This window comes from Capricornis sumatraensis, chromosome 9 (assembly GCF_032405125.1).
Source record: "Capricornis sumatraensis isolate serow.1 chromosome 9, serow.2, whole genome shotgun sequence".
NCBI classification, from domain to species: Eukaryota; Metazoa; Chordata; class Mammalia; order Artiodactyla; family Bovidae; genus Capricornis; species Capricornis sumatraensis.
The window spans coordinates 5,084,790-5,097,994 of NC_091077.1; the positions used below are offsets into that span (position 1 = coordinate 5,084,790).

The 13,205-nt window shown below is 42.1% G+C and overlaps 1 protein-coding gene across 1 annotated transcript in view; it reads right to left on the reverse strand.

The window, feature by feature from the left end:
• Nucleotides 1-12,589, reverse strand: part of PRSS38 (serine protease 38) — a 38,728-nt gene extending 26,139 nt beyond the window's left edge. Inside the window, exons 1-3 of the mRNA XM_068980020.1 lie at nt 12,409-12,589; nt 12,062-12,224; nt 11,241-11,512 (exon numbers count right to left, since the gene is read on the reverse strand). Coding sequence (XP_068836121.1) covers nt 11,241-11,512; nt 12,062-12,224; nt 12,409-12,589 — 616 coding nt within the window. The remainder of the gene's footprint in view (nt 1-11,240; nt 11,513-12,061; nt 12,225-12,408) is intronic.
• Nucleotides 12,590-13,205: the final 616 nt, after the last annotated feature.

Below are 13,205 nucleotides of genomic sequence, written 5' to 3' on the forward strand. Positions count from 1 at the left end.
TCACCTAGAGCCAGACATCCTGGAATGTGAAGTCAAGTGGGCCTTGGAAAGCATCGCTACAAACAAAGCTAGCGGAGGTGATGGAATTCCAGTTGAGCTGTTTCAAATCCTGAAAGATGATGCTGTGAAAGTGCTGCACTCTACATGCCAGCAAATGTGGAAAACTCAGCAGTGGCCACAGGACTGGAAAAGGTCAGTTTTCATTCCAATCCCAAAGAAAGGCAATGCCAAAGAATGCTCAAACTACCGCACAATTGCACTCATCTCACATGCTAGTAAAGTAATGCTCAAAATTCTCCAAGCCAGGCTTCAGCAATACGTGAACTGTGAACTTCCAGATGTTCAAGCTGGTTTTAGAAAAGGCAGAGGAACCAGAGATCAAATTTCCAACATCTGCTGGATCATGGAAAAAGTAAGAGAGTTCCAGAAAAACATCTATTTCTGCTTTATTGACTATGCCAAAGCCTTTGACTGTGTGGATCACAATAAACTGTGGATAATTCTGAAAGAGATGGGAATACCAGACCACCTGACCTGCCTCTTGAGAAACCTATATGCAGATCAGGAAGCAACAGTTCGAACTGGACATGGAACAACAGACTGGTTCCAAATAGGAAAAGGAGTACATCAAGGCTGTATATTGTCACCCTGCTTATTTAACTTCTATGCAGAGTACATCATGAGAAACTCTGGACTGGAAGAAACACAAGCTGGAATCAAGATTGCTGGGAGAAATATCAATAATCTCAGATATGCAGATGACACCACCCTTATGGCAGAAAGTGAAGAGGAGCTAAAAAGCCTCTTGATGAGAGTGAAAGAGGAGAATGAAAAAGTTGGCTTAAAGCTCAACATTCAGAAAACAAAGATCATGGCATCTGGTCCCATCACTTCATGTGAAATAGACGGGGAAACAGTGGAAACAGGGTCAGACTTTATTTTTGGGGGGTCCAGAATCACTGCAGATGGTGACTGTAGCCATGAAATTAAAAGACACTTACTCCTTGGAAGAAAAATTATGACCAACCTAGACCGTATATTCCAAAGCAGAGACATTACTTTGCCGACTAAGGTCCGCCTAGTCAAGTGAAGTGACATGAAGTGAAGTTGCTCAGTCGTGTGTGACTCTTTGCGACCCCATGGACTGTAGCCTACCAAGCTCCTCTGTCCATGGGATTTTCCAGGCAATAGTACTGGAGTGGACTGCCATTTCCTTTTCCAGGGGATCTTCCCAACCCAGGGATCAAACCCGGGTCTCCCGCATGGTAGACAGACGCTTTACCATCTGAGCCACCAGGGAAGTCTAGTCAAGGCTATGGTTTTTCCTGTGGCCATGTATGGATGTGAGAGTTGGACTGTGAAGAAGGCTGAGTGCTGAAGAATTGATGCTTTGGAACTATGGTGTTGGAGAAGACTCTTGAGAGTCCCTTGGACTGCAAGGAGAACCAACCAGTCCATTCTGAAGGAGATCAGCCCTGGGATTTCTTTGGAAGGAATGATGCTAAAGCTGAAACTCCAGTACTTTGGCCACCTCATGCGAAGAGTTGACTCATTGGAAAAGACTCTGATGCTGGGAGGGATTGGGGGCAGGAGGAGAAGGGGGCAACGGAGGATGAGATGGCTGGATGTCATCACTGACTCGATGGACGTGAGTCTGAGTGAACTCCAGGAGTTGGTGATGGACAGGGAGGCCTGGCGTGCTGCGATTCATGGGGTCACAAAGAGTCAGACACGACTGAGCGACTGAACTGAACTGAACTGAACTGAGGGAGGCCTGGCATGCTGCAGTTCATGGGGTCGCAAAGAGTCGGACATGAGTGAGCGACTGAACTGAACTGAAACATATATATACACACACATATGCTGTGATCCACACAGTCAAAGGCTGTATAAACAACTGTGGAAAATTCTTAAAGAGATGGGAGTATCAGACCACCATACCTGTCTTCTGAGAAACTTGTATGTAGGTCAAGAAGCAACAGTTTGAACTAAACATGGGGCAACTGACTGATTCAAAATTGGGAAAGGAGTATGACAAGGTTGTATATTATCACCCTGCTTATTTAACTTATATGCAAAGTACCTCATGCAAAATGCCAGGCTGGATGAATCACAAACTGGAATCAAGACTGCTGGGACAAATATCAACAACCTCAGATATGCAGATGATACCACTCTAATGGCAGAAAGCAAAGAAGAACTAAAGAGTCTCTTGGTGAGGGTGAAAGGGGAGAGTGAAGCAACCTAGGTGTCCATCAGCAGACAAATGGATAAGAAAGCTGTGGTACATATACACAATGGAGTATTACTCAGCCATTAAAAAGAATACATTTGCATCAGTTCTAATGAGGTGGATGAAACTGGAGCCTATTATACAGAGTGTACCCAGAAAGAAAAACACCAATACAGTATACCTACGCATATATATGGAATTTAGAAAGATGGTAATGATAACCCTGTATGTGAGACAGCAAAAGAGACACAGATGTATAGAACAGTCTTATGGACTCTGTGGGAGAGGTTGAGGGTGGGATGATTTGGGAGAATGGCATTGAAACATGTATAATATCATGTGTGAAATGAATCACCAGTCCAGGTTCGATGCATCATACAAGATGCTCAGGGCTGGTGCACTGGGATAACCCAGAGGGATGGTATAGGGAGGGAGGTGGGAGGAGGGGCTCAGGATGGGGAACACGTGTACACCCGTGGTGGATTCATGTTGATGTATGGCAAAACCACTATAATATTGTAAAGTAATTAGCCTCCAATTAAAATAAATAAATTTACATATTAAAAAAAAGAAAGGGGAGACTGAAAAAGCTCTCTTGAAACTAAGCATTAAAAAAACTAAGATCATGGCATCTGGCCCCATCACTTCATGGCAGATGGAAGGGATAAAGTGGAAGCAGTGACAGAATTTATTTTCCTGGGCTCCAAAATCTCTGTGGGTGGTGGCTGAAGCCATGAAATTAAGACATTTACTTCCTGGAAGGAAAATCATGACAAACCTAGACAGCACGTTAAAAAGCAGAGACATCACTTTGCCAACAAAGTCCGTATGTTTCCAGTAGTCATGTACAAATGAGAGAGTTGGACCGTAAAGAAGGCTGAGCATTAAAGAAGTGATGCTTTTGAACTGTGGTTCTGGAGAAGACTCTTGAGAGTCCCTTGGACTGCAAGGGGATCAAACCAGTCAATTGTAAAGGAAGTAAACCCTGAATATTCACTGAAGCTTTAGCTCCAATACTTTGGCCACCTGATGCAAGGAGCCAACTTGCTGGAAAAGACTGAAGGCTAGAGGAGAAGGAGGCAGCAGAGGATGAGATGGTTAGAGAGTATCACTGACTCACTGGACATGAATCTGAGCAAACTCTGGGAGATAGTGAAGGACAGAGGAGCCTGGCATGCTGTTGTCCATGAGGTTGCAAAGAGTCAGACATGACTTAGTGACTGAACAACAACAAATATGTGTATGTATGTGTGTGTGTATATATACATATATGGCTCAGCAATAAAGAATCTGCCTGCAGTGCAGAAGACCTGGGTTTGATCCCTGGATCAGGACGATCCCCTGGAGGACATGGCAATGCACTCCAGTATTCTTGCCTGGAGAATTGCCATGGACAGAGGATCCTGGAGGGCTGCAGTCCATGGGGTTGCAAAGATTTGGACACAACTGAGTGAGTAAGCACAGCACAACATGGTCATACTACCCAAAGCCATTGCAAATTTAATGCAACCCTCACCAAAAAAACCATGATATTTTTCACAGAACTAGAACAAATAATCCTAAAATGTATATGGAGTCACACACACGCGCACAAACACACACACACACAAATAGCCAAGGCAATGTTGAGAAAAGGGAACAAAGTTTTAAGAATCATGGTGGCTGACTTCAGATTATACTACAAAGTTTCAGTACTCAAACAGAGTGGTACTGGCACATAAAACAGACACACAGATCAATGGAAAACAATAGAGGACCCAGAAATAAATCCACACACTTATGGTCAATCAATCTACAACAAAAAAGGAAAAATATACAATGGGGAAAAGGCCATCTTCAATAAATGGTGCTGGGAAATTGGAATATCTTCATGTAAAATAATTAGAACATTTTCTCATACCACATATGAAAATAAACTGAAAATAGATTAAAGACTTAAATGTAAGACCTGAAACCACAAAACTCCTAAAAGGGAATATACACAGAACACTCTTTGACATGAATTATAGCAATAGTGTTTTGGGGTTGTCTCTTTAGGAAAGAAAGGAAAATAAACAAATAAACAAATGAAATCTAGTTAAACTCAAAAGTTTTAGCATGGTAAAGGATACCACTAAGTTACAAAATGAAAAGACATCCTACTGAATGAGAGAAAATATTTGCAAGTAATATGCCCTATAAGTGTTAATATCCAAAATATATAGTAGTTTATACAACTCTCTATAAGTTTATATCTGTATCTATCTATATGCATATCTCCTATCTATCTAAGTTCAATTTCAGAATGGACAGAAGACCTGAACTGACATTTTCCCTGAGGAGACACACAAATGGCCAGCAAGCACATGAAAAGATGCTCAACATAGCTAATCATCAGAGAAATGCAAAGCAAAACCACAGTGAAATACCACCTCACACCTGTCAGATGGCTATCATCCACAAGATCATGTTAATAAAGACCATCAATGAAGCTGAACAGAACAGAAAAAAAGAAAATATATAGATAAAGATGGTTTAAGATGACACCATCCCTGCAGAAAACCAAGAGGAACTAAAGAGCCTCTTAATGAAAGTAAAAGAGAAGAGTGGAAAATTTGGCTTAAAACTCAACGTTCAAAAAAGGAAGATCATGGCATCTGGTCCCATCATTTCATGGCAAATAGATGGGGAAACAATGGAAATAGTGGTAGACTTTATTTTCTTGGGCTCCAAAATCACTACAGATAGTGACTGCAGCCATGAAATTAAAAGACGGTTGCTTCTTGGAAGAAAAGCTATGACAAACCTTGACAGTATACTAAAAAGCAGAGACATTACTTGCTGACAAAGGTCCATATAGTCAAAAAACTATGGCTTTTCCAGTATGTATGGATGTGAGAGTTGGACCATTAAGAAAGCTGAGCACCAAAGAATTGATGCTTTTTTAAAATGTTATTTATTTTTTAATTGAAGGATAATTGCTCTACAGAATTTTGTTGTTTTCTGTCAAACATCAACATGAATCAGCCATAGGTATATATATGTCCCCTCCCTCTTGAACCTCCCTCCCATTTCCCTCCCCATCCCACCCCACTTGAGTTCCCTGGACATACAGCAAATTTCCATTGACTATTTATTTTACATATGTGAGAGTTGGATGGTGAAGAAAGCTGAGTGCCAAAGAATTGATGCTTTTGAACTGTGGTGTTGGAGAAGACTCTTGAGAGTCCCTTGGACTGCAAGGAGATCCAACCAGTCCATTCTAAAGGAGATCAGTCCTGGGTGTTCATCGGAAGGACTGATGTTGAAGCTGAAACTCCAATACTTTGCCCACCTCATGCAAAGAGTTGACTCATTGGAAAAGACTCTGATTCTGGTAAAGACTGAAGGTGGGAGGAGAAGGGGACGACAGAGAATGAGATGGTTGGATGGCATCACCGACACAATCAATGGACATGGGTTTGGGTGAATTCTGGGAGTTGGTGATGGACATGGAGGCCTGGCGTGCTGCGATTCATGGGGTCACAAAGAGCTGGACATGACTGAGAGACTGAACTGAACTGAACTGAACTGAACTGACTGTAAGTTTCCATGTTACTCTCTCCATACATCTCACCCTCTCCTCCCCTCTAAAAGAATTCAGAATAATGATAGTAAAGATGCTCAAAAACCTTGAAAATAGAATGGAGAAAATGTAAGAATCAATTAACAAAGACTTAGAAGAATTAAAGAATAACATACAAACAACACAATTACTGAAATTAAAAACACTCTAGAAGGAATCAATAGCAGAATATCTGAAGCAGAAGAATGGATCAGTGAGCTGGAAGATAAAATGGTGGAAATAACTGCTGAAGAGCAGAATAAAGTAAAAAGAATTAAAAGAACTGAGGATAGCCTCAAAGATCCCTGGGACAAGATTAAACGCACCAGCATGACAGGGAACCCACAATGAGAAGAGACAGAAAAGGGGGCAGAGAACATATCTGAATATATAATCACTGAAAAATTTCCTAACCTGGGAAAGGAAACAGACATCAAGTCCATGGGGCACAGAGAGTTGGCCCACACAGGATCAACCAAAAAGGACCACACCAAGACACACTGTGATTAAAATGGCAAAAATTAAGGACAAAGAGAGAATATTGAAAGCAGCAAGGGAAAAGCAACAAATTACATACAGGGAACTCCCATAAGGTTATCAGTTGACTTTTCAGCAGAAACTCTGCAGGCCAGAAGGGAATGGCATGATTAACTTAAAGGGGTGAAAGGGAAAAACCTACAACCAAGAATAATCTACCTAGTAAAGTTTTCATTCAGATTTGATGGAGAGATTGAAAGTTTTACGGATGAGAATAAAAGAGTTCAGCACCACCAAACCAACTTTACAAGAAATATTAAAAGGACTTCTCTAAGTGAAAAAAAAAAAGCCACAACTAGAACATGAGAATTATGAAAGCAAGAAGCTCATTGGTAAAAGCAAATACATGTGAAGATAGTAAATCAAACACAGAAAGCCAATAAGAAGGTTAAAAGACAAAATGCCAAGACTATATCCACAATAAGTAGTTAAGAAATACATGATCAAAAAGAAGTAAATATATAAAAACAATAATCTTGAAGAAAGGGGAGTAAATATGCAGTGTTGTTAAAAATACATTTGAAAATAAAAGATCAGCAATGTAAAATAATCATGGGTATTACAGAAGAATTATATAAACCTCATGGTAACCACAAAGAAAATCTGTAATAGATAGATAGACACACAGAAAAAGAACGGAATCCAAGCAAAATGCTACATATAGTCTTCAAATCATGAGGAAATAGAACAAAGGAAGAAGAAAGGAACAAAAAAGAGCTATGAAAGCAATCCCAAGCCAATGAACAAAACAGCAGTAGTTAACACCTACTTTAGATATAAGTGAACTAAATTCTCCAATCAAATGACATTAAATGGATGCAAATATAAGACCCATATATAAGAGCCTACAAGAGACTCACTTCAGATCTAAACTAACCTAAGTGCCCATTAATAGATGAGTGGTTGCGAAGAGTTGACTCATTGGAAAAGACTTTGATGCTGGGAGGGATTGGGGGCAGGAGGAGAAGGGGACAACAGAGGATGAGATGGCTGGATGGCATCACTGACTCGATGGATGTGAGTCTGAGTGAACTCCAGGAGTTGGTGATGGACAGGGAGGCCTGGCGTGCTGTGATCCATGGGGTAGCAGAGTCAGACACGACTGAGCAACTGAAATGAACTGAACTGGACTGAAGAAGATGTGGTACGTATATATAATGGAACATTAACCAGCCACAAAAAAGAATGAAATCTTACCATTTGCAACAACATGGATGGATCTTGAAGATATTGTGCTAAATGAAATAAGTCAGAAAAAGACAAATATTGTGTGTGTGTGTGTGTGTGTGTGTGTGTGTGTGTGTGTTGCTTAGTCATGTCTGACTCTGCAACTCCATGGACTATAGCCCACCAGGCTCCTCTGTCCATGGAATTCTCCAGGCAAGAATACTGGAGTGGGGTGCCATTTCCTTCTCCAGGGAATTTTCCCAACCCAGTGACTGAACCCAGGTCTCCCGCATTGCAGGCAGATTCTTTACCATCTGAGCCACCAAGGAAGCCCAAATATTGTATGATTTCACTTATGTGTGGAATCTAAAGAAAACAAATGAACAAACAGGACAGAGTTATAGATACAGAGAAAAAACAGGTGGTTGCCAGAGGTGAGGGGCTGGGGTAAAGAAAGAAATGGGTGAGGAAGATTAAGAGGTACAAACTTCCAGTTGTAAAATAAATGAGTCACAGGTATGAAATGTACAGTGTGTGGAATAAAATAAAAAATTATGTAATATATTTGTATGGTGACATGTTGTAATTAGACTTATTATGGTGATAATTTTGAGCTGTAGAGAAATGCCAAATCACTATGTCGTGTAACTGGAACTAGCATATCAATTAGACTTCAAAGACAAACTCATAGAAAAAGAGATTACTTTTGTGATTACCAGTGGCAGGGGAGTGTTGAGGATGGAATTGGTTGAAGGTAGTCAAAGGTTATAAACTTCCAGCAGTTACAAGATAAATAAGTACTAGGGATGTAATGTGGGCTTCCCAGGTGGGTCTGTGGTGAACTGAGTCATGTCCGACTGTTTGCAATCCCACGGACTGTAGCCCATCAGGCTACTCTCTCCATGGAATTCTCCAGGCAAGAGTACTGGAGTTGGTAATCATTCCCTTCCCCAGGGGATCTTCCTGACCCAGGGATTGAACCTGGGTCTCCTGCATTGCAGGCAGATCCTTTACACTGCTGCTGATGCTGCTAAGTCACTTCAGTCATGTCCAACTCTGTGCGACCCCATAGATGGCAGCCCACCAGGCTCCCCCGTCCCTGGGATTCTCCAGGCAAGAACACTGGAGTGGGATGCCATTTCCTTCTCCAAGTCCTTTACACTAGGGAAGCCCAATAAACTAGATAGAGGATTTTTAAATAGTGCTTGTCAACACCAGTGTCCATGTGATAGAATGAGCTCCCCTAAATGGTCGTGTCTGACTCTTTGCAACCCCATGGACTGTAGCCTGCCAGGCTCCTCCGTCCATGGGATTTTCCAGGCAAGAGTACTGGAGTGGGTTGCCATTTCCTTCTCCAGGAGATTTTCCTGAACTAGGGATCGAACCCATGTCTCCTGCATTGTAGGCAGACACTTTACCACCTGAGCCACCAGGGAAGTCCTCTTTAAATGGTGCCACCAGTGTCTATGTCTGTGGGATGAGCTCCAGTTGCTTCCTACCTCTTGGGGAGACTCTCCAAGATAAACAGGTGGATCTGACCCAGGCTCTTTTCAAATTACTACTCTGCTCTAGGTCCTGGAGCATGTGAGATTTTATATGTGCCTTTGAAGAGTGGAGTCTTTATTTCTCACAGCTTTCTGGGTGTCCCAAAAGTAAGGCCTGTTGGCCTCCAAAACCAAATATTCCTGGTATAGGACCCCAGGACCGGGGAGCCCAATGTGAGGTTCAGACCCTTTATTCCTTGGGGAGAAGCTCCATATTTGTAATTATCCTCCTATTTGTGGGTCATCCACCCAAGCGTATAGGTCTTGACTATACTATGGTTTTGCCCTTCCTACCCATCTCTTTATGGTTCCCACCTTTAGTTGTAGAAAATCTTCTCTGGTGGATTCCAGTCTTTCTCATCAATATTTGTTTCATCAATGACTGTAATTTATGTGCTCCAGTGAGAGGAGGTGTACTCCGCCATCTTGGCTTTATCTCCCTAATTCCAGTTTCTGTCTTTTGATCTGAGAGTTCAACCATTTACATTCAAAGTAATTACTGGCAAGGAGCAACTTACTTCTGTCATTTTACTACCTACTTTCTACATGCCTTATAGCTTCCCCCTTGCCTCATTTTCTTGCATTCTTGTCTTCTTATCATTTAGTTGATTTTTTGTAGTGAAATATTTAAATTCCCTCTTAATTTCCTTTCATGTTTACCATGGGGATTACATTTAACATTCTAAAGTTTTAACATTCTAATTTGAATTTATATTAGTTTAACTTCAACAAGTTTTTTTTAATTAAGTAAAGAAGATGCTAAACTTTCTTAAACTGATATAAGATATCAATCTGAAATCTCCAAATCAAGTCACAGATGCAATAGTAAGCTATTAGAAGCATTTCAATTAAAATAAAAAACAAGAAAAAGAGACCTAGCAACATTTCTACTAGAGGTTCTAGTCATTGCAATAAGATAAGAAAAATTAATTAAGGATAAGATATAGAAAAGGAAGTGATGAAACAAGCTTTATCTGAAGAAAATATATTTAAACATCTAGAACAACTAAATAATCAACTGACAAACTATTAAAAATTAGTCCTTTATGGTGGGTGGAAATATTATCAATACACAGAAATCAACAGCTATGTCTGATTAGCAAATGCAATCATCGCAGCACTGTTTATAATAGCCAGGACAGGGAAGCAACCTAGATGTCCATCAGCAGATGAATGGATAAGAAAGCGGTGGTACATATACACAATGGAGTATTACTCAGCCATTAAAAAGAATACATTTTAATCAGTTCTAATGAGGTGGATGAAACTGGGAGCCTATTATACAGAGTGAAGTAAGCCAGAAAGAAAAACATCATTACAGTATACTAACACATATATATGGAATTTAGAAAGATGGTAATGATAACCCTGTATGTGAGACAGCAAAAGAGACACAGATGTATAGAACAGTCTTTTAGACTCTGTGGGAGAGGGAGAGGGTGGGATGATTTGGGAGAATGGCATTGAAACATGTATAATATCATATATGAAACGAATCGCCAGTCCAGGTTTGATGCATGATACAAGATGCTTGGGGCTGGTGCACTGAGACGACCTAGAGGGATGGTATGGGGAGGGAGGAGGGAAGGGGGTTCAGGATGGGGAACACATATATACCTGTGGCAGATTCATGTTGATGTATGGCAAAACCAATACGATATTGTAAAGTAATTAACCTCCAATTAAAATAAATGAATTTATATTTAAAAATAATAAAATAAAAAAATTAATAAAAATTAAAAATAAATAAAAATAATCTTTTATATAACCATAGAAATCCTAAAATACAAAGATTTAAACCTAGAAAGCAAGTACAAGGTCTTTATAGATAACTAGAATAACTAATATGTTTTTTCATAGGTTAAAAAAGATTATAAATTGAATTAAAAATTTTAAGAACAACTATGCTGGAAATTTGTGCTCTTGGTATACAAAATATTAGTTTCACACTCAAAGTAGATGTAACTACTTCTCTGTATACAACAAAGCCAGCCAGGAATAAAGTACAACTCCACATTGACAGGGAAACATATAGTGATTGATGTATAAAGATTCCAGTCCTCAGATATTTGCAGCCCCTTAATGGACAGAATGTGTTCTCTCCAGTAATATCATAAAGCCATCATCCCTTCCACAAGCTCCAATAAAGGGATCCACCCTGCACTTTGTTTCTTACCTTGTCGAGAGATGGATCCCCATCCTGTAGCCCAGCAAGAAAGGTTTGAAAGAGCCAAGTCTGGGGGTGCAATACAGATGGGAAGCACAGAGTCGGAAAAAACAATACGGGTTTTCAGCTGCACCAGAGCAATGTCGCCTCCAATAGGGTGATACAATCCATATGTGGGGTGTATGATCACCCTATTCACCTCAAACCACTGTGTGTGATTGCCTGCAACCTTGAGATCCACAAGACCCACATACATATCAAATGCCTCAATGTTCTTATTCCTGTAGAGACAGAGAACAAAAGTACAGTGGTTCAAGCACCTGACACATGGGAAGAGGAGCTTCCATGAGCTCACAGGCCCAAGGAGTCCTGGAACATGGGGGCCTGGGTATCCAAGCTCTCAGCCAGAATGTGGGAAGTGAGCCATTCCAGCACAGTAGGGACCTGACTGGCAGAATTGCCCCCAAAGAAGTCCTGACCTGAGTACGTGGAGGATTCAAGGACTCACCAGTATCTGCTGGATGGTGAGCTTGTCAGATGTACAGTGAGCTGCCAATGAGGATAAGTCTTTCATCACCTCTCATCTTATCATCCTAAGATGTGACTCCTCACCTCACCTCTCATCCTATTATTTTGTTCCACACCTATCTGGAAGAGCTGATGGCCCTAAAGGAGTCCTCAGTCCTGTGCAAGAAGCTGTAGTGAATGGAGCTGTGTGCTGGGTCCCACTCTCTCCCCAACTCCAAGAAGTCCCAGTCCTATGTGGTCCATGTGGTTCCTCCTGCAGCCCTAGGCTTCCAAGGGAAGGGTATCCATCACCGCCCACTCACCTGTCAAAGCAGTGGGCAGCCGACAGGATCCAGTACTCATCAACGATGGACCCCCCGCAGATGTGGAAACCTGCATAGTGCACACTGGCCTGCCAGGGCCACTTTGTCTCAAGGGCATCCACGCCTCCCAGTATCTTCCCTTGCACATGACGCTGGCCACAGGCTAAAGGAAGAATGACAAACGGTGTGAGCAGCAGCGGCACCAGGGTGGGCCTGGCCACGTGCAAAGTGAAGGGAGGGAGAGTGGGAGGCGTGGAAAAAGGAAAGGACCACGCAAGGCTGGGTCTCCACCCTGGGGAGTCAGAAGCCCAGGATTCACCGGATTCACTGCCAGGACCACCGCCAACCTGGGCTTGGAGGGGTCCTAGCCACATCACGGCTAAAGGCGACCTCCTCACTGGCAGGGTGCCTGTGAGCTGTGGCTGCAACCTGGGTGGGAGGCAGGAGAAACAGGAGCAGGAGGAGGCTCGGGGTCATGGGCCAGGACTCTCCAGGCCCAGTGCGAGAGCCAGTCAGTGCCGCCGCCATGTGGGCGTGTCTCAAGGACGTCAGGGCTGGAGCGCACAACCTGTGACGCCATAAACATGCGACAGTGTCCAGGCACACAATAGTACGAAGGCGCCACAGCACAAACGCCAGCTGTCTCGCTCCTCAGCCAGGAGCCAGCTCTCAGGGGGCCCCCCTCCACACCCCACCTCCCCCATCCTCACCATGGCTGGCTCTCTGTGGTTTCACTCCCTGGAGGGTGCTCAGTTAGACTCTGGGTGGTCTCTTTCCCTCCTTAGCTGCCTGGCTGTTGGTTGATGCAATGGGAATAGTTTCCTCCTGAGTCTCCCAACATCCAGCCAGCAAGCTTAGATTTGGTCACGTCTCAGTTGCAGCATTTCAGAAATGTACAAGCACTTTTCACACCTCTTTTTGATCATATTTGCAAATGTACCTTTGAATAAAGCAAGTTATACAGATGTTGGGGGAAAAGGGGTTGGAAAAATGCACTATAGTACTTAAGCCCCCTCTCTGGAAACGTCAGAACTCTGTTGTTGTGACAATACATAAACAAATGAACAGGACTATGTTCCAACAAACTGCATTTACAGACAGTGAAATTGGAATTTTATTTAATTTTTGCATCTCATAAAATATT